At 39.6% G+C, this 27149-nt stretch overlaps 1 protein-coding gene across 1 annotated transcript; it reads right to left on the reverse strand.

Moving 5' to 3' along the window:
* Positions 1 to 1002: 1002 nt before the first annotated feature.
* Positions 1003 to 22480, reverse strand: LOC103102380 (carcinoembryonic antigen-related cell adhesion molecule 1-like). The gene is made up of 3 exons (XM_056796421.1): positions 22214 to 22480; positions 1701 to 1976; positions 1003 to 1330 (listed from the first exon to the last, which is right to left on the reverse strand). Exons 1-3 carry the CDS (start codon positions 22221 to 22223, stop codon positions 1071 to 1073), a joined length of 546 nt encoding a protein of 181 aa, XP_056652399.1. The 5' UTR covers positions 22224 to 22480; the 3' UTR covers positions 1003 to 1070.
* Between the last annotated feature and the right edge of the window lie 4669 nt (positions 22481 to 27149).

The following is a 27149-nucleotide window of genomic DNA, read 5'->3' on the forward strand; positions in this document are numbered from 1 at the left end:
GATAATTATATGATAATTTAAAATGTGAGCTTTAGGCATCCTCATGTACAGATTGAGGCGAATAAAAAATCGTCCCTCCTCTAAAGTATATGCTGTTGGTGTCCAATTCTTTCTCTCCCCGCTGCTCTCCATTCATAACATCCCCATAGTCTAGGAGAGGAAGTTGGGATACCCCTAAGGTTTGTAACAATAAAATTGCATGAAATAAAAGGAAACTAAGGCCAGAGATGATCTCTCTATGAACCTGCTGCCCATTAGTGTGATTATGAGACTGAAGGTTTTGTCATCGATACATAGGAATGTCAGACCAGTGAATTAATTGGGCATCAGGAATTCTACTGTGGACCCAGTTACTGGAGGCTAAAGCCAATCATCCCTTTACATGGATAACAATCAGGTTTCATAGCAGCCATACTTTCATGTGACTTTTTATGCCACAAAGAGGAAAAATAGAGGTGCAATGGTGAATCTCTGTGTGTGAAAGGAGACAAAGTTTACATCCTCTTTCCATCTCCAGAATATCCCTGCCAAACAGGATCAAGGCCAGCCCTGTTGCATGACCATAGCTTATACTCCAACCAAGAATTAAAAACATTCTGTGGGTCCATAGCACCAAGGGAAAGGGATGGAAGGAAAGATTATGGAGCAGTCATTGAACCTGCAGTCCTAGAAGTTGGGAGAAAAAGAAGATTGTATGCTACTAGAACAGAAGAGAATAATACAATATCAATAACAAGGATGATGATGACAATTCACATGTTTTTGTGCCTAACATGTAAAAAGTACTTTCCCCACATAAAATCCTATTATATACAGAGCAAATATTATGCACTTTTCCAGATGAAGAAGCTGAGGATGTGAAAGGAGGAGACACACTTACCACACAGATAATAGACAGAGGAGGAATGATTAAATCCAAGTTTCATGATTCTGAGTAGAAGGTTCCTTCTACCACAATGCATTGTGCCATGGGACCACGGAGGCAGAATGTCACTTATGTCTATTTCTCTCCATGTCTATTTCTGCCAGGGAAAGAGAGAGCCCAACACAAAGTTGGGGGCCCAATCAAGCTACTCACCATAGATCATAAGAGTCTTGTTTGCAGTGCGCGTCAAGCCAGTAAATGAGTTAGTTGCAATACAGGTATAGTTTCCGATATGATTCAGGGATGTAATAATAGAAAATGAGGCTGAGTTGCTGACAGATTGTCCATTCTGTAACCAAGTGAATTGTGCTGGTGGGTTAGAATCAGCAACACAGCTCAAGGTAACATTTATCCCCGTTGCGAACTGATCACTTATATGGTCAATTGTGGCAATATCTGGGCCATCTGGGGGAAAAAGAAGGATTCCATATTTAGATTATGGCAGAAAAGAAGGGCATCTCCTAGTCTGTAACCCATCACCAGGGACCACTGTGATGCTCCTTTGAGCTGGGAAATTCACAGCTCCTCCTCTACTTTTACAGTTTGGATCTGAACTTGGAAGATCTTAGGGCTTTCTCCAGTTCAGCACCCTGGATGGCCACCCTCCACCAGAACACATGACAAGGCCAATCTGGGCTCCCTAAAGATGAAGGGGTTTGGGAACCTCAGAGCCTAGCTCTTTAGTTCTCAGAGAAGGGACTGAATTAGCTTGGCCTCTGGGAACACACCACCAGGCTATAAGCATGCACCATATAGGAAGAAGCAATATACTTACAGGCAACATCCAGTGTGAATGGATCACTCCTATTGCTAGAAAATGGATTCCGGATTTCACACTCATATGGCCCTTTGTTATCTCTTCTTGTGAGCCTGCTGAGAGTGAGTGTCCTCTTATCTGGCGACAGCTGTATCCTGCTACCAGCTGGGGCAACTCCGTTTATGAACCACTGGTAAGCGTGAATTTGACCTGTAGCCTGGCATGTCAATGAGAAGTCCTTGGTCTCCACTGCAGTAATGTTGGAGGTGACAATGGTAGGTTTGGACAATGGCGCTGCGCAGAGAATAGACAGAAAATGACTGTGTTGGTTCTTTTTCTTACCTTATAACCAAATAAGTGGTTTGGAAGTGGCCTGTCTAAGACCTTGGCAGGCTGGAGGCCAGACACCAAGAACCTGTGATTTCAATAGCAAAGCTCCCCCCTTTCTCTGGTGCAGATCTCATCTCCTCCAGGCCTTAGGAAAAGTTCAGCTTCAGTTCCTGTGACTGACAAAGACATTCACATGGAGTCCAAGCTCCGGGTGCTCAGTCTTTCTGGGCTGAGGCAAGCAGGACTGGGGATGACAGACCCCTTCATCCAGCACCTGGGCTTGGATTTGAGGCCTTTATAGCTTGGCAGAACCACCAAGAGTTTATGATTCCTTGGCCTGGGCTTTCGGAAGCCAGTGTTCCTTACCTTGACAGCTTGATAAGGATATTGGGAGAGGTTGGTGTGGATAGACTAGGGACAGGCCACAGGGAGACTGTGCTCAGAAAGGGAAACATTACTTTAATTCTGAAGAGAAAAGAAAAGGAAAGGCAGAGAGTGGAAATAGATCAGTTAGTATCAGGGAACAAAAGGAAGAGCCTCAGGCTGGGAGTCAGGTCAGACCTGGTTCAATTCTGGAGATTTCAAACCCACAATAACATCTCTGGTGCCTAGGACATGATTTGTCCACAGGAAGTAGTTCCTACCCTTTACAGAAGATTCTGGAATTCCCTGCTTTGGCCTCTCCCTTTTCCTTAGGTGTTTCCTACCCTATAAGATAAGAATGAGAATGTTGAAGGTGATCTTCAAGCTCAGATATGGTTTTATGCTGGGAATCTAAACTAATGGGGAATAATTTTCCCAGAGTCTTCATGGCCCAAGGAGAGCCCTTTCCTTATCTCTAGTTGGAAGTAAGGCCTTGCCACTGAGAGAGATATGTATGCCAGAGCAATCTCTGGGGCACATGCATGAGGATCGTCAGGCCTCTGTCCTGGGTCATCCATGGCCAGCTGTCTTAAAAATAATTTCCAAATTGATAGTCATAAGTTAGAAATATTTCAGCTTCCTTGACCTTTCTCCTTGTTATTTTGGTAGAGCTTGCACTCCATCCCTGGGTCTCCATTGGGAAGTTTAATGTGAGGAAGAGTGAGCCTCCCATTTGTATCCAGTAAAGCCAAGTGACACTGGCCAGGACAGTGACAAATCTGAGGTCAGCTAGCTACCTTTTGTAGTGGGGGGAGAATATGAAGGAACAGTGAGCATTCTCCTGGGCATGAAGGCCATGGTAGGACTTTTTGGAAGGTGTTTTGGCAGCATCAATGGATACAGTGCCTGACATGACATAGTGAGTAGTGGTAACCTAAGAGGGAGAAAGACCTATGTTCAAATTCTGTCTCAAAATGTTACTGGCTGTGTGTCTTACTAGCAAGTCCCTATCTGTGTCTCAGTCTCCTGATCTGTTAAATGGGTAAAATAATCTCTCAGTCCAAGTGTTATTGGACCAAATGAGAACATATATAGAAGTTCTGTATAAATCCTGAAAATAGCCCAAACAATGGTTCAGAGGAAGGAAAGTACAGAGTGTGAGTCTGAGTACCAAATGTAGACTCATGCTGTCTGAGCACACAATGCATGGCCAGAAGTATCTGAAAGGCCTGATGCCCTTTTGTGAATGGCTAAGGTTTAATGACAGACCAAGAACACTCAAGGATAGTCTGTAGGCAATAGAGAGTCATGAGCAGAGAAGAGACTAGAGCACACACATATTTAATTGAAGGACCAATTGAGGGCACTAGAGATGCTTAGCCCAAAGAAGAAAAGACTTGAGTGGGAGAAGAGACGTGTCTCCATGGACTGGTGGAGTTATAATGAGTTCTGTGACCCTGCCAGGGGATGTTCAGTGGCTTACATTGATCAGGTGGGGACTATTTTCCTTTCTCCATACAGCAACATTCAGGTACCCTTTTATCTCTTGTCTATCACAGAACAACCCTTTTTTTAACCCTTACCTTCTGCATTAGAATCAATACTATGTATTGTTTCCAGAGCAAAAGGGCCAGGCAATGGGGGTTAAGTAACTAGCTCAAGGTCACAGAGCCAAAGAGTATCCAGTTTTAAAGGACTTGACTCCCTGATCATTTCTCTTCCAAAAATGATTTGGGATGCCTTGGGGAACTAACTGAGCAGGATTCCTGGCCTGACTCTGCAAAAGTGCTGAGACCCATAAACAGGTTCACATCCAACACAATCCCTTCATGGGTGAGGATGGACTCCAACATTTGCCCCTCTATGATCTGATGCAAATCAGGCTGGCTCAATCATCCCTGGCCTCAGATATTCCTCTCTTGCTATTGGTCTCCTTCTGTCCACTAGGTGGAACTACCAGGTGTGACAAGGAAATCACTTTTAAAAGACTGATATATATTAATTTAAGGTCGCCAAGGAATTCAGCTATGTAATTCCTTAATGAAAACTCAAGTCAGTCTTCAACCTTTTATGGAGTTTTAATTACAAACAGGAGGAAGAAAGGAATTAGAGATAGAGAGATAGAGGGAGAGTGAAAGGGGAGAGAAGGGAATAGGGCTTGAATACCCCTTCTGTTTAGGCTGGGCCAAAAGGCCCAAGCCCTTAGATAGCTGGGGCAATGAAAGGAGATCAGTCCCTATTACTCACGTGACCAAATATGGAGAAACAGTCTCAGGGGCCCCCACCTTCAGCTTCCTTCAGCGCAAGCTTCTCAGAGCACACAGCAACCACTCAGACAAACTCCTCAATCACCCCCAGTCTTCAGACCCTCCTATCCTTCAGGAAAACCCTCCAAGTTCCCTCCCCTCAGTCCTCACATCTCCCAATCACCTGTCCATCAATTTCCCTGTGCCAATGGAGGCTCTAGCTCAACCCAGGACCACCCAGAGGTCTCTGGCCTTTGCACATGTCTGTTGAAGGTCATATTTTCAAATAATTAAATCTTTGATCCTTTGCTACAGCCCTTTCTAAATCCTGTTAACCTGAGGAGGATAGAGATTGGAATAATTAAATTTTGATCTAGGCTGCAGCCCTTACTCAATCCTGTTAGGACTGAATAGGGTGGATGGAGATTGATTCCAAGTATCTCCATTGTATCAATTCTAAAATCAATCATGACTCAAAGAAATTCCTGTTCTATGCTTTAAGCATAGGTCAAAGTCCTTTCCATTGTTCAGCAAAAGGTTTCTGTCCTAAAGTAATCTTAAGAAGGGAAGAGGAGGAAACTCCCATGCCAATGGGGTTCACATTCCAATAGCCAAGACCCACTATCAATAGGGAATTTTTCAAGTATGAAATTTCCCAATGGTGAAATTTCCAACATTTATAAGTCTAAGAAATTTTGAGGTTTACACAGGACAGGAAGAACTCTGGCTCATAAAAAGTTTCAGAGTAGCGGTTGACACCTAATGTGATCTAGGGCATCTTAACCTCTCTAGGGCTGTCTCTGGATACAACTGACTTCAGTTCCCTGGAAAGATCAGGAAATGTCCAATTAAACAGAAAATCCTGAAAATCCAAAGAGAATTTAATAAAATCAAAAGAAAAAATGCAGAATTAAATAAATCTAGGATCTGTTTTTTTAAAATAAAAATACAACTAAATAGATGACCCATTGGTTAATTTCATTAAAGAAAGAGGAAAACATAATTACCAAAAGCAAAAATGAAAAGGATGAATGAGTTAGCAATGAAGTTGAAATTAAGGAAATTCTGAGCAATTATTTTGAGCAATTATGTACCAGCCATAACTCAGAAACAAAGAGTCATTGAAGGGTTACATCTAAAAAGCAAATCGGGAAAGGCTTTACAAAGTTATAATTGTGGATTGTCTTATGGCTCAATTAATATGGAAAGGCATAGAATATGTGGTTTCAGGTTTAGGATGGTATCCTCATGAAATCTGGGTACCCATTGCTAAAGATATACTACAGAAATATTTAGTCTTTACTATTAGCATACCCCATTACTATTACCACCTACACTCCACAAGGTTAATTTTCTTTTTTGTCCCAACATCCTGTTGTTTTTCCTAGTGTTCTAAGAGATCTTCCAGTATCAGGACCTAATGTTTATGTTGATGCGAATGCTAGTTATAAGGCAGGAGTATACAAGAAAGGTAGCTACCTGTCATTTTTACCACTCCTTTTTCTTCTACCCAACAAAATGAATTAACAGCTGTTTTGCTAGAATTTTGGTTATTTCAGGAGCCTTTCAACCTCATAATGGACTTTAAATATGTTTTTCAGTCTTTGCAAGGTGTAGAACAAGCTGTCATCAGATCTACTCAAAGCAATGTACAAATGTTATTCTGTAAATTACAAACTGTCATATGACAAAGGACACATCCAGTGTATGCCATGCATGTACGCAGTCATACCAATTTACCTGGACCTATTTTTAAAGGAAATGATATCATAGATCAAGCTTTGATTGCTCAATGTTATCTAACTGATATGCAATTAGCTGAGGAATCCATCATAGATTTCACCAAAATAGTACTGCTTTAGGCCAAATGTTGCAAGTCACTAAAGATCAAGCCAGGAGTATTGTGAAAAAGTGTCCTAATTGTGTTCCAAACCATCCCCCAATGTATATTGGTGTGAATCCCAGAGGCTTAAGTAGTACAGATATACGGCAAATGGATGTGACTCACAAACGGTCCTTTGTACGACTTAAATATATCCATGTCACTGTGGATACTTATTCAGGTTTTTTATGGGCTTACTTTTCAGATGCCTGGTCCCCCCAGAACATTTAAAACAGATATTGGACCTGCTTATACTTCCAAACAACTTTTTCTTTTTTGTAAAACTTGGGATATTCAACACCTCACAGGTATCCCATACATTCCACAAGGACAAGCTATTGTGGAGCATAGTAATCAAATACTAAAAATGTTTCTTTTAAAACAAAAAGGGGGAGACAGCACCCCACATCAACGATCGGCAATAACTGTATATACTATAAATAATTTGATCTTTACTTCCAATAATATATCCAGAGCTGAAAATTTTTTCTCTGCATTTTCTTATGAACGAAATTGAGGTACCACTACTCCTGTATTCCCTGCTACAGAAGAAAAATTTGTCATATGGAAAGATGATGATCAATCCTGGCAAGGACCTCACCCAGTGGTCCTGCAAGGCCAAGGCTTTGTTTGTGGCTCCACAGGTAAAGACAGCATATGGCTCCCTTCCTGCTGAGTTCAAGAGACTGTCTGACCATAAAGAGAAGGACGAGAAGAAGACTCCGGAAGCCTCACAAGGAGACTCGACTACGTCTCAATAAGATACTGACTCTTCTACTTCTATTCCAGAATTTAAGTACAGCTCCTGGAATAAAGAGATGGGTTTTTTGGGAACAACCACCTTGGGTAGAGTATGTCGGCATGGGACACACTTTACCGTAAGTCATCTTATATACAAAAACTAATTCTGATATTCCTGGCATTTACCATTTTGAGAGACAAGCTAAGGACAATAATCAGGCCAATAATTGTTTGTGTCTTTCAATTGGACTGGACTAGTTGAGGCACCCCCAGTGTGCCTCACATGAGACCATCCTGAATGCCTGCCCCTCAGATCTCTGCAGGCGCATTATTATGGTCATCCTGACCTGTCAGACTCTTTCTGGATAAGATCTTATCGTGTAGACAAAGGGGTAAAATATAAAGGGTACAGCCAACTGCAATATTTAGTTTGGCTAGGGGAATCTTGTGATGGTACTTGGGGACAAGAAATACCTATTTGTCCTTCTGTGATGGAATATGAACAAAGAGACACTGTTAATATGTTTCCTCCCTTGCTATTGTGTAGATCTAAAAGGGCACCATGTATTCATTGGAAAAATATGATTTGGGTATCTTGGCATAACGACACAAGGTGTATTGGAAAGAAACTGGATTCTTATAAATTTCATGATAGTTTTATAGGAGGATACAGCTTGCCTTTGTGGGTGATGCCCCCAGAGCTAATTGGTTACGTTCTGCTAATTTCATACAGATTTTGATTGATTATGGAAAGACAGCCCTGGCATTGGATAAAGTAAATATGTATCACTATGTTAATGTTTCTAATAATGGAAAAGTCCAAAAACCAGTAAATACAAGTGTTACATTAGACATTCAGACTTGCCTAACAGGGGGATATGCTTTTATACCTACAGTAAATAATCATCCTGAAGCTGAACATTACTGAAATAACAAGCAAAAGAGTTAGATATTTGAATATTGGAATGTAACCTGTAGCAACTGTAGGGTCAGTTACTGTGTAGGATCACAGGTGGATGGGCCTGTCTTAATCATTAAGTGACCACGCATGGCCCTTTTTGCCACTGAACATAAAGATTCATGGTATGGTAGCCCAGGGGACCAAATTCTTTATGTATTACAACAAAAAATAAGACCACAACATAAACGATGTATTACTTGTATTGCATTAGGCATAGTAGCATTAGTTTCTTCATTGGCTTCTACTATAATAGATTCTGTATCTTTAGCACAATCAGTATCTAACTTACATTCTCTTGAGAATGACGCCAATCATTTGAAAGCATTGGCTACAAATGTAACCTCAGCATTAGAAAGAGAAAAAGAAATTGATACAAGTTTTTACAAAAGTATTATGATGTTACAGAAAAATATGACTGATCTAACAAATGAAGTAGAATATGTCATTGAAAACACACATGAAATGTGATTATAGATATACTGCATTTTGCTTACTATATAAGAGTAAATAATGACACAAAAACATTGGAAAAAAATGAAATTACAATTACAGGAATTATGGGACCATGAAAACATCACCAAATATATTAACAATCTCAGTATATTAATTCAGAATATTGATTCATCCTTTCAGGAGGATCTCTAACCACAGCATATCGCAGATTCTTTGTATAATTGGATTGAAACATAAAAAGGATTGTTTTCCTCCTTATTTCATGATATGACTCTTCTTGTAGTTGGTGCACTTGTGATTTTTTTATCTGCTTATGCTTGCCTTGTTTGCTAAAAGCTTTAATTACTAGTTTTGCTGAATTGCAAAAAAACTATTAATGGGATCCTGTACCAAAAGGAATTTGATGTCTTAAAAATAAATGGGGAATTGCAGTGAACCTTCCAGGAACCCATGAGAAAAAATTCCTCTTCCCAGGTGTTTGACACAAACTATTCCTGCTGAGTACACCAAAACATAGAAATCTCAGTTCAAGGCTGCATAAACAATTCCAAGATCTCCTGAGAATGGGTTAACTCCCCTGTTCACATTCTGGGGAGGATTGGGGAGAATAGATTGTTTCTCTTGAGGAGAACTTTAAATCTTGCGTGCTGCATACAATAAACGTTCATTATCCCTGCTTTGATAATGTTGCAGTCTTTCTTTCTTGAAACTTTTTAGCAGTCCCCTATTGCAACTCCTTAGAAGTCCCAGGCAGTTTTCTAATACGCAGTTCCCTCAATTGATCTTCAGAGACTCCAGACCCCTCACCAATCTGGCTGAACATTCCCCAGTTCACTGTTGCCACTTGTAAATTGTGTCATCTAGAACCAAATACAATAATCCAAGTGCCATCTGATTGTACAGAAAGACAGCTATCTCCTTATTCTTCGAAGTGGACATGCTTCTCTTAAGACTGCATTAGTGGTTGGGGTAGTTGTGTAGCTCAGTGGATTGAGAGCCAGGCCTAGAGATCAGAAGTTCTGGGATCAAATCTGACCTCAAATAATTCAAAGATATATGACCTTGGGCCACTCATTTAACCTCCATTGCACAGCATGGATTCTAATGCTAATAGGGAAGGATTAAAAAAAGTATACATTATGTTTTTTCAACTACCCTGTTACCTTCCCACTGATAATAAGTTTGTGGACCTCTCAATCATACCCAACATCTCTTTATGCAATCCAACATGGTATTAATAGTCTGTATCCAATTTCCCTTTTTTTTTTAAGTTTTTAGTTTTTAAACATTACTTTATTTGGTCATTTTCATACATTATTCATTGGAATCAGAGATCATTTTCTTTTCCTCACCTCCCCTTCCACCAACCCTCCCCAAGTCAACGTGTGATTCCACTGGGTATCACATGTGCCCTTGCTCCGAACCCTATTCCTTGCTGTTGGTATTTGCATTAGGGTGCTCATTTAGCATTTCTCCTCAATCATATCCCCTCAACAACTGTAGTCAAGTAGTTGCCTTTCCTCTGTGTTTTTACTCCCACACTTTCTCTTCTGCTTAAGGATACCGTTTTTTTTTTTCTCATAGATCCCTGCAGATTGTTCAGGGACATTGCATTACCATTAATGGAGAAATCCATTACATTCAATTGTGCCACAGGGTCTCAGTCTCTGTGTACAATGTACTCCTGGTTCTGCTCCTATCACTCTGCATCACTTCCTGGAGGTCGTTCCAGTCTCCATGGAATTCCTGCACTTTATTATTCCTTTTAGCACAATAGTATTCCATCACCAACATATACCACAATTTGTTTAGCCATTCCCCAATTGAAGGGCATCCCCTCATTTTCCAAATTTTTTTTTTTTTGCCAGCACAAAGAGCACAGCTATGAATATTCTTGTACATGTCTTTTTCCTTATTTGGGGTACAAACCCAGCAGTGCTATAGCGGGATCAAAGGGCAGACAATCTTTTAGTGCTCTTTGGACATAGTTCCAAATTACCTTCCAGAATGCTTGGATCAGTTCACAGCCCCATCAGCAATGAATTAATGTCCCAAATTTTGCGACATCCCCTCCAGCATTCATTACTTTCCTTTGCTGTCATGTTGGCCAATCTGCTAGGTGTAAGGTGATACCTCAGACTTGTTTTGATTTGCATCTCTCTGATTATAAGAGATTTAGAACAATTTTTCACGTGCTTATGAATAGTTTTGATTTCTTTAACTGAAAATTGCCGATTCATGTCCCTTGCCCATTTTTCAATTGGATAATGGCTTGACTTTTTCTACAATTGGTTTAGCTCTTTATAAATTTGAGTAATTAGACCTATGTCAGAGCTTTATGTTATGAAGATTGTTTCCCAATTTGTTGCTTCTCTTCTAATTTTAGTTACATTGGTTTTGTTAATACAAAATCTTTTTAATTTGATGTAGTCAAAAATATTTGTTTTACATTTTGTGACTATTTATAAGTCTTGCTTGGTTTTAAAATCTTTCCCTTCTCAAAGGTTTGACATGTATACCATTCTGTGTTCACCTAATTTACTAATAGTTTCCATCTTTATATTCAAGTCATTCACCCATTCTGAATTTATCTTGGTGTAGGGTGTGATTTGTTGATCCAAACCTAATCTTACCCACACTCTCTTCTAATTTCCCCAGCAGTTTTTATCAAATAGCTGATTTTTGTCCCAAAAACAGGGGTCTTTGGGTTTGTCATAGACTGTCTTGCTGAGGTCATTTACCCCAAGTCTATTCCACTGATACTCCTTTCTGTCTCTTAGCCAGTACCAAATTGTTTTGATGACCACTGCTTTGTAATATAGTTTGAGATCGGGGACGGCAAGGCCACTTTCCTATGTATTTTTTTTTTTCATTATTTCCCTGGATATCCTTGAACCTTTGTTCTTCCAAATGAACTTTGTTATGGTTTTCTCTAATTCGGTAAAAAAAAAAGTTTTTTGGAAGTTCCATGGGTATGACACTAAATAGATAGATAAGTTTGGATAGGATGATCATTTTTATTATGTTATCCCATCCCACCCATGAGGAATCAATGTTTTTCCAATTGTTTAGATCTAGTTTTAATGGTTTGGAGAGTGTTTCGTAGTTGTGTTCATATAGTTCCCGTGTTTGTCTCGGGAGATAGATTCCTAAGTATTTTATATTGTCTAGAGTGATTTTAAATGAAATTTCTCTTTCTAATTCTTGCTGTTGAGATGTGTTGAAAAGATATAGAAATGCTGATGACTTATGTGGGTTTATTTTGTATCCTGAGACTTTGGTAAAGTTGTTGATTATTTCCAATAGCTTTTTACTTGATTCTCTAGGATACTTTAAATAGACCGTCATATAATTTGCAAAGAGTGAGAGCTTGGTATCCTCATTGCCAATTTTAATACCTTCAATTTCTTTTTCTTCTCTAATTGCTACTGCTAGTGTTTCTAGTACAATATTAAATAATAAAGGTGATAATGGGCATCCTTGTTTGACTCCTGATCTTATTGGGAAGGCTTCGAGTTTATCCCCATTACAGATGACGTTTGCTGAAGGTTTTAGATATATACAGTTTATTATTTTTATGAAAGGCCCTTCTATTCCTATATTTTCTGGTGTTTTCAATAGGAATGGGTGCTGAATTTTATCAAAGGCTTTTTTTTCTGCATCTTTTGAGATAATTATGTGATTTTGTTGGTTTGCTTGTTAATATAATCAAATATGTAGATGGTTTTCCTAATATTGAACCATCCTTGCTTTCCTGGTATGAATTCTACCTGTAGTAGCTGACCCTTGTGATGACTTGCTGGAGTCTTTTTGCTAGTATCCTATTTAATATTTTTGCATCTATATTCATTAGGGAGATTGGCCTATAATTTTCTTTCTCTGTTTTTAACCTGCCTGGCTTTGGGATCAGTACCATGTTTGTGGTGTAAACAGAACTTGGTAGAACCCCTTCTTGGCTTATTCTGTAAAATACTTTGTATAACATTGGGATTAGTTGTTCTTTGAATGTTTGATAGAATTCATTTGTGAATCCATTTGGACCTGTGGATTTTTTCTTAGGGAGTTCTTTGATGGCTTTTTCAAATTCTTTTTCTGATATGGGGTTGTTTAGGTAATTTATTTCTTCTTCTTTTAGTCTAGGCAATTTATATTTTTCTAAGTATTCATCCATATCACCTAGATAGCCATATTTTTGCCATATAATTGGGCATAGTAGTTTTTCATGATTACCATAATTTCCTCTTCATTAGAGGTGAGGTCTGCCTTTTCATCTTGGATACTGTCAATTTGGTTTTTTCTTTCCTTTTTTTAATTAGAATGATTAGTACTTTGTCTATTTTATTTGTTTTTTTTTCAATGTACCAGCTTCTAGTCTTATTTATTAAATCAATAGTTCTTTGCCTTTCAATTTTATTGATTTCTCCTTTGATTTTTAGGATCTCTAATTTAATCTTCTTCTGAGGATTTTTAATTTGTTCACTTTCTAATTTTTTAATTTGCATGTCCAATTCATTGACCTCTGTCCTTCTTAATTTGTTATATATAAACTCAAGGATATAAATTTCCCCCTGAGTACTGCTTTGGCTGCATCCCATAGGTTTTGAAAGGATGTCTCACCAATGTCTTTTTCTTCAATGAAGTTATTAATTGTTTCTATGATTTGTTCTTTAACTAGCTGGTATTAGAGAATCATACTGTATAATTTCCAATTAATTTTTGGTTTACTTCTCCATGTACCCTTACTAATTTTTATTTTCATTGCATTGTGGTCTGAGAAGTTTGCATTTATTATTTCAACCCTTTTGCATTTGTTTGCAATGTTTTTGTGCCCTAATACATAGTCAATTTTTGTGAATGTACCATGTGCTGCTGAAAATAAGGTGTATTCCTTTTTGTCCCTATTTATTTTTCTCCACATGTCTACTAACTCTAATTTTTCTAAGATTTCATTCGCTTCTATCACCTCTTTCTTATTTATTTTTTGGTTTGATTTATCTAGTACAGATAGAGGAAGGTTCAGGTCTCCCACTAATATACTTTTTCTATCTATTTCATCCTTGAGCTCCTCTAGTTCCTCCTTTAGAAATTTGGATACTATGCCATTTGGTGCATACATGTTGAGTACAAATATTTCCTTGTTGCCTATACTGCCTTTTATCAGGATGTAATTACCTTCCCTATCTCTTTTAACTAGATTTATTTTTACTTTGGCTTTGTCAGATATCATGATTGTGACTCCTGCCTTCTTTTTATCAGTAGATGCCCAATAGATTTGGATCCATCCTCTAACTTTCACCCTATGCCTATCTACCTTCCTCGTGTGTGATTTCTACTCCTGGTCCTGTCTTTTCTTCTTTCACTATTTCCTTCTTCACTAATGTTTATTTATAATCAGTCCCCATAGTTACCACCCTTATTTTACTTCCCTTTCTACCCCCCTTCCCTTTTTATCCCCCCCTTATTTTCCCCTGTAATCTTTTTTTAAATTTCCTCCCCACCCTCTCCCTCCCTTGTATTTCTTTCCCTCACCACCAGTCCATTTTTTACCCTTCTATTTCCATATAGGGCGCAAATCTATTCTCTGCCTCAATGAATTGGATTATTCTTCCCTCTTTAGGTCAGTTTCAAAGCACATGAGCGATGAGTAATTCCTATCTCCACCCTCTTTACCCTTCCAGTATATCGATGTTCTCTCCCCTCCTGCCATGAGCTTCTTTGTGACATATAAATTTATCCCCATTTGTTTCTTTCCTTGTTTCTTTTTGTATTAACCTCTTTTTTTTAGGTCTGGTTGTATACACACACACACACACGTATATGTATTTATGCATGCATATATCTATATACCTATTGTGTCTTGTCCTTTCATCCTATACAGTTTGTCATAGTTCCCTCTAAGTGTAATTCTACTAGCTGCCCAGGTGATAGCAACAGTTTTTAAGAGTTACCAATGACCTCTCTTTCTTATAGGGATACATATAATTTTAACTTATTGAGTCTCTTAAACATGTTTTTCTTCTTTTTTTTTGTTTTTCTTTTCCCCCTCTTTTTTAATTACCTTTTGATGATTCTCTTGAGTTATATGCTTGGACATAAAATTTGCTGTTCAGGTCTGATCTTTTCTTTACAAATGCTTGGAATTCCTCTATTGTGTTGAATGACCATACTTTCCGCTGTTAGAATATAGTCAGTTTTGATGGGTATTTGATTCTTGGTTGTAGACTTTTTCCAGAGTTCCTTGCTTTCCAGAATATCATATTCCATGCCTTTCAGTCCTTCAGTGTGGATGTAGCCAGATCTTGTGTTATCCACACTGTGTTTCCATTGTATCTGAATGGCGTCATCTTGGCAGCTTGTAATATCTTTTCTTTGGTCTGATAGTTTTTAAATTTGGCTATAACATTCCTGGGTGTTATCAGTTTGGGATTAAATACAGGAGGTGATCTGTGGATTCTTTCAATCTCCACTTTCCCCTCTTGTTCTAGGATATTGTGACAGTTTTCCTGAGTAATTTCCTGTAGTATTATGTCCAGGCTTTTTCTTTTGTCATGGTCTTCTGGTAGACCAATGATTCTTAAATTATCTCTTCTCAAACGATTTTCTAAATTGTCTGTTTTGTGAATGAGAGGCTTCATATTTTCCTCAATTTTTTCATTCTTTTTGTTTAGTTTTATAGTGTCCTGTTGCCTTGTGAGGTCACTTAATTCCAGTTGTTGTATTCTGATTCTTAAAGACTGAATTTCATCCCTGGCTTTTTGGTCCTCCTTTTCCTTCTGATCTGATTTTCTTTTAGGGTCTTCTTTCATCCTAGTTACCTTGTCTTTCTTCTCCTTTGTCCCATCTTTCATCTTCGTTGCCTCATCTTTCATCTCCTTTGCCTCATTTTCCATCTGGTTGATTTTGGCTTTCAAGACACTATTTTCTCATTTTAGTTCAAGTGCCTCTGTTTCCAGATGACTTATCTTAATTTTTAAGTTATTTTCCCAGTTGTCTTCAGCTTCTTTTGATTGTGTTTTGAATTCTTCCACAGCCTGTATCCAATTCACTGGGATTTCTGATTTATTGTTTGCTGATCTCTCCCCCTCTGTTCCATTTGCTGAGTAGAAGCTGTCTATTGTAGTTTCTTTCTTCTTTATCTGTTGTTTGCTGAAATTCACCCCTTCTTTACTCCCCATATTTGTCTGTGCTCTTACTCCTCTCATTTTTTCTTTGGTTTTGGGGGCTTCTGTCAGTCTCCCCTCTTGGAGCTTTAATAGGAGATCTCTCAGTGTAGCCTCTGGTGGGTTTGAGCTTCCCTGACCTCTGGAGGCTTTTGATTGCATTAAAGTCCAGCAGTCAATGAGGATGGATATGGAGCTTGGGTTTCCCTGAACTCTGGAGTCTTTTGAAGAGATTAAGTTCAGCTTAGTTGGGCTGGGTGTGCTCTGAGTCCAAAACTTCCTGGAAGGCTGGAGCAAATATGGAGGATCTCCACCACTCTGACAAGGCTGCCAGGTCTATGCTCCCTCTCTAGCTCCTTCCCGGACACCTGTGTTGGACACTCTGAACTTGGCACAGCTCTGCTTGCAAGTTATGCCTTTCAGACCAGCACCTTTGACCACCCAGAAGTTCCCGCTGCTATTGGAATCTCAGCACTCTGGGTGGTGGGGGGATGGGTCCTGGGACCTTCCTTCAGTCTTCCCCTTAACCCTGAGTGTTCTCAGATTCTGGCTTTATGGGGGGAGGGGGGCGTACCTTTTGAATTAAGTCCAGCAGGATGGTTCCTTGGCTCAGACTTGTTGTTAAGTTTGATTTTCAATCCCCTGGGAGCATTCAGTTTGTGATCCATTAGGAAGGGTATTCAGAGGTCTGAACTTCTGCTCCTTCGAGGCCTCCATATTACATCCCCAACCTTTTTCTTGAGGATAACCTTGTGTGCTACATAAAATAAATGTTAATTATCCCTGCTTTGATAATGTTGCAGTCTTTCTTTCTTACAACTCTTTAGCAGCCCCCTATTGTGACTCGGTAGAAGTCCCAGGCATTTTTCTAATATGTAGTTCCCTCAATTGATCTTCAGAGACTCCAGACTCCTCACCAATCTGGCTGAACATTCCCCAGTTCACTGTGGCCACTTGTAAATAGTCATCTAGAACCAAATACAATAATCCAAGTGCCATCTGATAGTACTGAAGGGCAGCTTTCTCCTTATTCTTGGAAATGAACATGCTTCTCTTAAGACTGCATTGGTGGTTGAGGTAGTTGTGTAGCTCAGTGCATTAAGAGCCAGGCCTAGAGATCAGAGATTCTGGGATGAAATCTGACCTCAAAAAATTCAAAGATATATAACCCTAGGCCACTCATTTAACCTCCATTGCACAGTATGGATTCTAAAGCTAAAAGGGAAGGGTTAAAAAAAGTATGCATTATGCTTTTTCAACTACCCTGTTACCTTTCCCACTTATAATAAGTTTGTGGATCTCTCAATAATCCCCAACATCTCTTTATGCAATCCAAATTGGCATTAATAGTCTGTCTCCAATTTCCCCTTTTTTAAATCAACCATACCCCATTACTTCAACTCTTTTCTATGGCATAGGTACCTGTCACTGTCCCATCGAGGCCAATGCTTTTTTGTGTTTTGGACTTTTTCTACTCAAGGATAGGACCTGATATCAATCCCCAATTACATTCATCTTATCACATTATGTCTACTGTGCCAGCATCCTAAACTACTTCTGCATCCTACCTGTTTCAACAATCCCTATCCTGCCATTTTTCTCATTATTTTTTTTCCTTCCAGTTTCAAAATTATGCCTTCTGCTTGTCTGTAGAATTAGTAGAACATTAATGGTCATGATTTACAAAACTCTTTACAGATATTATTTCATTTGATCCAAGTCACTCATAGAAACATTGAACAGAATGAGTTCAAGAAAAGAAACTTCAGAAGATTTATCTGAACTGATACAGAATGAAGTGAGTAGAACCAAGAGATAATATATACAATACCAACATTGTTCTGAAGGCAAACAACTTGGAAACCCATGGGACCTCTCATCACTGCACTGACCAACCAGGACTGCAGAAGACCCATGATGAAATAAGTTACTCACTTTCTACAAAAAGCTATAGACTTCCTATGAAATCAGCTGCCTCTCTTCAGAAATGGGATGGACTGAGGGTGTAAGTTGCAACACATATTTTTTGAGCTCTGAAATTAGTTTTCCTTGATTGTCCATGCAGCATCATACATGTATTTTAATCTTGAAACAATTATTAATATGTAAATATTGCAACTTATGTGCTCATGTACCGGATTCATAGGCTTATTAGTCTTGATCATTGCATTTTATAGGTACTGTATTAATTCTGACTACTCTCCAAATCTACAGTCCAAAAATAAGAAGAATTCCCAGGTAAGCTGCCATAGGGTCCTAGTCCACACCTTGTCTGACCAGATTCCATACCAGGTCACATGTTTGAATAAACCCCTCCTATTTGATCTTGTGGTAGTCAGTTGAACCAATGTTAAGTCTTGTGCCTTGTAAAATGATCATTAGCTACCTCCATTCCCCATTCCTTGATCCTCCAATAAAAGATTGAGGACATATATAGTTCATTCTTTCTTTCTCTCTACCACAATCAGAGGAGCACACAGGCTGGATCCCAAGCTCTTGAAGCCAGGTCTCTGAGTCTCTCTTCTTTTGTTCTATTTCCTCTTTCTCTATATCCCCTTCACCCATTTTCCCTCAGTTCCTAACTCTCTTTCTCAGGTGTCCACCTAGGAATATATTCATTCGTGGCTACAGGCAGGCACAACTCATACCTGTCCCAAAGATTTTAGTTTTCATTACTGGTAGAAGGTAGAAGGGGGACAGAAAATAGATTTTAGTTAATTGGAAAAAAATAAATTAAGAAAAAGCTCTTTTCAACCATGGGTGTCAAATACATAGCCTGCAACATTCTCAGGTGCTGCATGAACCAGGGGAAAAGGTAATTGGAAAATAGTTAACAAAAGAAAATGACACAGAGATAATTATATGATCATTTAAAATGTGTGCTTTCATCATCCTCATGTACAGATTGAGGCCAATAAAAATTCATTCCACCTCTGAAGTATATCCTGTTGGTGTCTGACTTCCCCAAGGTCACTTCCCCACTTCACAATTCTATCTCTCCCCCCTGCTCTTCATTCAGAACATTCCTAGAGGCAAGGACAGGAAGTTGAGATACCCCTAAGGTTTGTAACAATAAAACTACATGAAATAAAAGGAAACTAAGGCCAGAGATGATCTCTCTATGGTCCTGCTGTACATTAATGTGATTATGGGAATGGAGGGTCTGTCATCTGTACATAGGAAAGTCAGACCAGTGAATTAATTGGGCAGCAGGAATTCTACAGTGGATCCAGCTACTGAATGCTAAAGCCAATAGATCAGAACCAGGCTTCACAAGAGACATGCTTCCATGTGGCATTTAATGCCACAAAGAGGAAAATATATGTCCAATGGTGAATCTCTTTGTGTGAAAGGAGACAAAGTTTATATCTTCCTTTCCATCTCCAGAATTTCCCTACCAAGGGGAATCAAGGCCAGCCCCATTACATGACCATAGCTTATACTCAACCAAGACTAGAAATATTCTGTGGTTCCACAGCACCAAGGGAAAGGGATTGAAGGAAAGAGTATTGGGCAGTCATTGAACCTGCGGTCCTAGAATTTGGGAGATGAAGAAGGTTGTATATCACTAGGACAGAAGAGAATAATACAATATCAATAACAAGGATGATGAAGACAACTCACATGCTTTTTATACCAACCATATAAAAAGGACCTTTACTCATAGAATGCTATTATATACAGAGAAAATGTAATTCATTTTTCCAGATAAAGAAACTGAGGCCTCAAAAGGAGGAGTCATTTACTACACAGAGAGTAGACAGAAAAGAAAGGATTCTATCCAAGTTTTATGATTCTGAGCTCAGGGCTCTTTCTACCACAATGCACTGTGCCATGGGACCAGGGGGGGATAGTGTCACTCTTGTCTATTTCTGTCATGCCAGGATCATCTGTGAAAACTTGGCTACTCTCAGTAATGTAATAATCTGGGACAATCCTGAAAGATTTATGACAGGGAATGTTATCCACTTCCAGAGAAAAAACTATTGGAGTTTCCTTTCATATTAGTATATTTGTGGTTTTATTTTGGAATTTGGTTACGTATAAATGTGCTCTTACTACAATGTCCCAAATGGAGTGTTTTGTACAACAATAAAAATACAAAAGAAAAATTAAGGAAAAAAGAATTAGTAGAACATTAATGGTCATGATTTACCAAGCTCTTTACAGATATTATTCCATTTGATCCCAAGTCACTCATAGAAACACTGAACAGAATGAGTTCAAAAACAGAAACTTCAGATTTCTCTGAATTAATGCAGAATGAAGTGAGCAGAACCAAGATGGTGATTTATACAATAACTACAGTGTTCCGAAGTCAAAGAACTTTGAAAAACTTGGGACCTCTGATCAATGCAGTGGCTAACATGGACTGCAGAAGACCCATCATAATGGGTTACTCACTTTCTACAAAAACCTACAGACTTCCTATGAAATCAACTGCCTCACTTCAGAAATAGGATGCAGTCAGGGTGTATGTTGCAACAGATATTTTTTGAGCATCAGAATTTGTTTTCCTTGAGTGTCCATGTGGCATCATAGGTGTATTTTAATCTTGAAACAATTATTAATATATCAATACTGCAACCTATATTCTTATATACCAGATTCATGGGCAAGTAGTTCTTGATCATGGTATTTAATAGGTACTGGATTAATTCTGACCACTCTCCAAATCTACAGTCCAAAAGTCAGAGGAATTCCTGGGTAGGCTGCCACAGGGTCCTAGTTCCCACCTTGTCAGACCAGATTCCATACCAGGTCACATGTTTGAATAAACTCCTCCTCCTTGATCTAATGGTTGTCAGTTGAGCCAATGTTAACTCTTATGCCATGTTAAATGATCATTAGCTACCTCCCATTCCCCATTCCTTGATCCTCCAATAAAAGATTGAGGAAATATGTAGTTTACTCTTTCTCTCTCTCTACTAGAATCAGAGGAGCACACATTAAGGCTTTTTAAGCCCTGTCTATGAGTCTTTCTTCTTTTATTATATTCCCTCTTTCTCTATATCCCCTTCACCCATTTTCCCTCAGTTCCTAACTCTCTTTCTCAGGTGTCCACCTAGGAATATATTCATTCGTGGCTACAGGCAGGCACAACTCATACCTGTCCCAAAGATTTTAGTTTTCATTACTGGTAGAAGGTAGAAGGGGGACAGAAAATAGATTTTAGTTAATTGGAAAAAAAATAAATTAAGAAAAAGCTCTTTTAAACCACAGGTGTCAAATACATAGCCTGCAACTTTCCCAGGTGCTGCATGAACCAGGGGAAAAGGTAATTGGAAAATAGTTAACAAAAGAAAATGACAAACAGATAATTATATGATAATTTAAAATGTGAGCTTTAGGCATCCTCATGTACAGATTGAGGCAAATAAAAAATCGTCCCTCCTCTAAAGTATATGCTGTTGGTGTCCAATTCTTTCTCTCCCCGCTGCTCTCCATTCAGAACATCCCCATAGTCTAGGAGAGGAAGTTGGGATACCCCTAAGGTTTGTAACAATAAAATTGCATGAAATAAAATGAAACTAAGGCCAGAGATGATCTCTCTATGAACCTGCTGCCCATTAGTGTGATTATGAGACTGAAGGTTTTGTCATTGATACATAGGAAAGTCAGACCAGTGAATTAATTGGGCATCAGGAATTCTACTGTGGACCCAGTTACTGGAGGCTAAAGCCAATCATCCCTTTACATGGATAAGAATCAGGTTTAATAACAGCCATACTTTCATGTGACTTTTTATGCCACAAAGAGGAAAAATATAGGTGCAATGGTGAATCTCTGTGTGTGAAAGGAGACAAAGTTTACATCCTCCTTCCCATCTCCAGAATATCCCTGCCAAACAGGATCAAGGCCAACCATGTTGCATGACCATAGCTTATACTCCAACCAAGAATTAAAAACATTCTGTGGGTCCATAGCACCAAGTGAAAGGGATGGAAGGAAAGATTATGGAGCAGTCATTGAACCTGCAGTCCTAGAAGTTGGGAGAAAAAGAAGGTTGTATGCTACTGGGACAGAAGAGAATAATACAATATCAATAACAAGGATGATGATGACAATTCACATGTTTTTGTGCCTAACATGTAAAAAGTACTTTCCCCACATAAAATCCTATTATATACAGAGCAAATATTATTCACTTTTCCAGATGAAGAAGCTGAGGATGTGAAAGGAGGAGACACACTTACCACACAGATAATAGACAGAGTAGGAATGATTAAATCCAAGTTTCATGATTCTGAGTAGAAGGTTCCTTCTACCACAATGCATTGTGCCATGGGACCACGGAGGCAGAATGTCACTTATGTCTATTTCTCTCCATGTCTATTTCTGCCAGGGAAAGAGAGAGCCCAACACAAAGTTGGGGGCCCAATCAAGCTACTCACCATAGATCATAAGAGTCTTGTTTGCAGTGCGCGTCAAGCCAGTAAATGAGTTAGTTGCAATACAGGTATAGTTTCCGATATGATTCAGGGATGTAATAATAGAAAATGAGGCTGAGTTGCTGACAGATTGTCCATTCTGTAACCAAGTGAATTGTGCTGGTGGGTTAGAATCAGCAACACAGCTCAAGGTAACATTTATCCCCGTTGCGAACTGATCGCTTATATGGTCAATTGTGGCAATATCTGGGCCATCTGGGGGAAAAAGAAGGATTCCATATTTAGATTATGGCAGAAAAGAAGGGCATCTCCTAGTCTGTAACCCATCACCAGGGACCACTGTGATGCTCCTTTGAGCTGGGAAATTCACAGCTCCTCCTCTACTTTTACAGTTTGGATCTGAACTTGGAAGATCTTAGGGCTTTCTCCAGTTCAGCACCCTGGATGGCCACCCTCAACCAGAACACATGACAAGGCCAATCTGGGCTCCCTAAAGATGAAGGGGTTTGGGAACCTCAGAGCCTAGCTCTTTAGTTCTCAGAGAAGGGACTGAATTAGCCTGGCCTCTGGGAACACACCACCAGGCTATAAGCATGCACCATATAGGAAGAAGCAATATACTTACAGGCAACATCCAGTGTGAATGGATCACTCCTATTGCTAGAAAATGGATTCAGGATTTCACACTCATATGGCCCTTTGTTATCTCTTCTTGTGAGCCTGCTGAGAGTGAGTGTCCTCTTATCTGGCGACAGCTGTATCCTGCTACCAGCTGGGGCAACTCTGTTTATGAACCACTGGTAAGCGTGAATTTGGCCTGTAGCCTGGCATGTCAATGAGAAGTCCTTGGTCTCCACTGCAGTAATGTTGGAGGTGACAATGGTAGGTTTGGACAGTGGCGCTGCGCAGAGAATAGACAGAAAATGACTGTGTTGGTTCTTTTTCTTACCTTATAACCAAATAAGTGGTTTGGAAGTGGCCTGTCTAAGACCTTGGCAGGCTGGAGCCCAGACACCAAGAACCTGTGATTTCAATAGCAAAGCTCCCCCCTTTCTCTGGTGCAGATCTCATCTCCTCCAGGCCTTAGGAAAAGTTCAGCTTCAGTTCCTGTGACTGACAAAGACATTCACATGGAGTCCAAGCCCCGGGTGCTCAGTCTTTCTGGGCTGAGGCAAGCAGGACTGGGGATGACAGACCCCTTCATCCAGCACCTGGGCTTGGATTTGAGGCCTTTATAGCTTGGTAGAACCACCAAGAGTTTAAGATTCCTTGGCCTGGGCTTTCGGAAGCCAGTGTTCCTTACCTTGACAGCTTGATAAGGATATTGGGAGAGGTTGGTGTGGATAGACTAGGGACAGGCCACAGGGAGATTGTGCTCAGAAAGGGAAACATTACTTTAATTCTGAAGAGGAAAGAAAAGGAAAGGCAGAGAGTGGAAATAGATCAGTTAGTATCAGGGAACAAAAGGAAGAGCCTCAGGCTGGGAGTCAGGTCAGACCTGGTTCAAGTCTGGAGATTTCAAACCCACAATAACATCTCTGGTGCCTAGGACATGATTTGTCCACAGGAAGTAGTTCCTACACTTTACAGAAGATTCTGGAATTCCCTGCTTTGGCCTCTCCCTTTTCCTTAGGTGTTTCCTACCCTATAAGATAAGAATGAGAATGTTGAAGGTGATCTTCAAGCTCAGATATGGTTTTATGCTGTGAATCTAAACTAATGGGGAATAATTTTCCCAGAGTCTTCATGGCCCAAGGAGAGCCCTTTCCTTATCTCTAGTTGGAAGTAAGGCCTTGCCACTGAGAGAGATATGTATGCCAGAGCAATCTCTGGGGCACATGCATGAGGATCGTCAGGCCTCTGTCCTGGGTCATCCATGGCCAGCTGTCTTAAAAATAATTTCCAAATTGATAGTCATAAGTTAGAAATATTTCAGCTTCCTTGACCTTTCTCCTTGTTATTTTGGTAGAGCTTGCACTCCATCCCTGGGTCTCCATTGGGAAGTTTAATGTGAGGAAGAGTGAGCCTCCCATTTGTATCCAGTAAAGCCAAGTGACACTGGCCAGGACAGTGACAAATCTGAGGTCAGCTAGCTACCTTTTGTAGTGGGGGGAGAATATGAAGGAACAGTGAGCATTCTCCTGGGCATGAAGGCCATGGTAGGACTTTTTGGAAGGTGTTTTGGCAGCATCAATGGATACAGTGCCTGACATGACATAGTGACTAGTGGTAGCCTAAGAGGGAGAAAGACCTATGTTCAAATTCTGTCTCAAAATGTTACTGGCTGTGTGTCTTACTAGCAAGTCCCTATCTGTGTCTCAATCTCCTGATCTGTTAAATGGGTAAAATAATCTCTCAGTCCTAGTGTTATTGGACCAAATGAGAACATATATAGAAGTTCTGTATAAATCCTGAAAATAGCCCAAACAACGGTTCAGAGGAAGGAAAGTACAGAGTGTGAGTCTGAGTACCAAATGTAGACTCATGCTGTCTGAGCACACAATGCATGGCCAGAAGTATCTGAAAGGCCTGATGCCCTTTTGTGAATGGCTAAGGTTTAATGACAGACCAAGAACACTCAAGGATATTCTGTAGGCAATAGAGAGTCATGAGCAGAGAAGAGACTAGAGCACACACATATTTAATTGAAGGACCAATTGAGGGCACTAGAGATGCTTAGCCCAAAGAAGAGAAGACTTGAGTGGGAAAGGAGACGTGTCTCCATGGACTGGTGGTGTTATAATGGGTTCTGTGCCCCTGCCAGGGGATGTTCAGTGGCTTACATTGATCAGGTGGGGACTATTTTCCTTTCTCTTTACAGCAACATTCAGGTACCCTTTTATCTCTTGTCTATCACAGAACAACCCTTTTTTTAACCCTTACCTTCTGCATTAGAATCAATACTATGTATTGTTTCCAGAGCAAAAGGGCCAGGCAATGGGGGTTAAGTAACTAGCTCAAGGTCACAGAGCCAAAGAGGATCCAGTTTTAATGGACTTGACTCCCTGATCATTTCTCTTCCAAAAATGATTTGGGATGCCTTGGGGAACTAACTGAGCAGGATTCCTGGCCTGACTCTACAACAGTGCTGAGACCCATAAACAGGTCCACATCCAACACAATCCCTTCATGGGTGAGGATGGACTCCAACATTTGCCCCTCTATCATCAGATGCAAATCAGGCTGGCTCAAATCATCCCTGGCCTCAGATATTCCTCTCTTGCTATTGGTCTCCTTCTGTCCACTAGGTGGAACTACCAGGTGTGACAAGGAAATCACTTTTAAAAGACTGATATATATTAATTTAAGGTCGCCAAGGAATTCAGCTATGTAATTCCTTAATGAAAACTCGTCAGTTGTCAACCTTTTATGGAGTTTTAATTACAAACAGGAGGAAGAAAGGAATTAGAGATAGAGAGATAGAGGGAGAGAGAAAGGGGAGAGAAGGGAATAGGGCTTGAATACCCCTTCTGTTTAGGCTGGGCCAAAAGGCCCAAGCCCTTAGATAGCTGGGGCAATGAAAGGAGATCAGTCCCTATTACTCACGTGACCAAATATGGAGAAACAGTCTCCAGGGCCCCCACCTTCAGCTTCCTTCAGCGCAAGCTTCTCAGAGCACACCACAATCACTCGGACAAACTCCTCAATCACCCCCAGTCTTCAGACCCTCCTATCCTTCAGGAAAACCCTCCAAGTTCCCTCCCCTCAGTCCTCACATCTCCCAATCACCTGTCCATCAATTTCCCTGTGCCAATGGAGGCTCTAGCTTAACCCAGGACCACCCAGAGGTCTCTGGCCTTTGCACATGTCTGTTGAAGGTCATATTTTCAAATAATTAAATCTTTGATCCTTTGCTACAGCCCATTCTAAATCCTGTTAACCTGAGGAGGATAGAGATTGGAATAATTAAATTTTGATCTAGGCTGCAGCCCTTACTCAATCCTGTTAGGACTGAATAGGGTGGAGATTGATTCCAAGTATCTCCATTGTATCAATTCTAAAATCAATCATGATTCAAAGAAATTTCTGTTCTATGCTTAAGCATAGGTCAAAGTCCTTTCCATTGTTCAGCAAAAGGTTTCTGTCCTAAAGTAATCTTAAGAAGGGAAGAGGAGGAAACTCCCATGCCAATGGGGTTCACATTCCAATAGCCAAGACCCACTATCAATAGGGAATTTTTCAAGTATGAAATTTCCCAATGGTGAAATTTCCAACATTTATAAGTCTAAGAAATTTTGAGGTTTACACAGGGCAGGAAGAACTCTGGCTCATAAAAACTTTCAGAGTAGCAGTTGACACCTAATGTGATCTAGGGCATCTTAACCTCTCTAGGGCTGTCTGTGGATACAACTGACTTCAGTTCCCTGGAAAGATCAGGAAATGTCCAATTAAACAGAAAATCCTGAAAATCCAAAGAGAATTTAATAAAATCAAAAGAAAAAATGCAGAATTAAATAAATCTAGGATCTGTTTTTTTTAATAAAAATACAACTAAATAGATGACCCATTGGTTAATTTCATTAAAGAAAGAGGAAAACATAATTACCAAAAGCAAAAATGAAAAGGATGAATGAGTTAGCAATGAAGTTGAAATTAAGGAAATTCTGAGCAATTATTTTGAGCAATTATGTACCAGCCATAACTCAGAAACAAAGAGTCATTGAAGGGTTACATCTAAAAAGCAAATCGGGAAAGGTTTTACAAAGTTATAATTGTGGATTCTCTTATGGCTCAATTAATATGGAAAGGCATAGAATATGTGGTTTCAGGTTTAGGATGGTATCCTCATGAAATCTGGGTACCCATTGCTAAAGATATACTACAGAAATATTTAGTCTTTACTATTAGCATACCCCATTACTATTACCACCTACACTCCACAAGGTTAATTTTCTTTTTTGTCCCAACATCCTGTTGTTTTTCCTAGTGTTCTAAGAGA

The sequence above is a fragment of the Monodelphis domestica genome, chromosome 4 (assembly GCF_027887165.1).
Source record: "Monodelphis domestica isolate mMonDom1 chromosome 4, mMonDom1.pri, whole genome shotgun sequence".
Classification (NCBI taxonomy): domain Eukaryota; kingdom Metazoa; phylum Chordata; class Mammalia; order Didelphimorphia; family Didelphidae; genus Monodelphis; species Monodelphis domestica.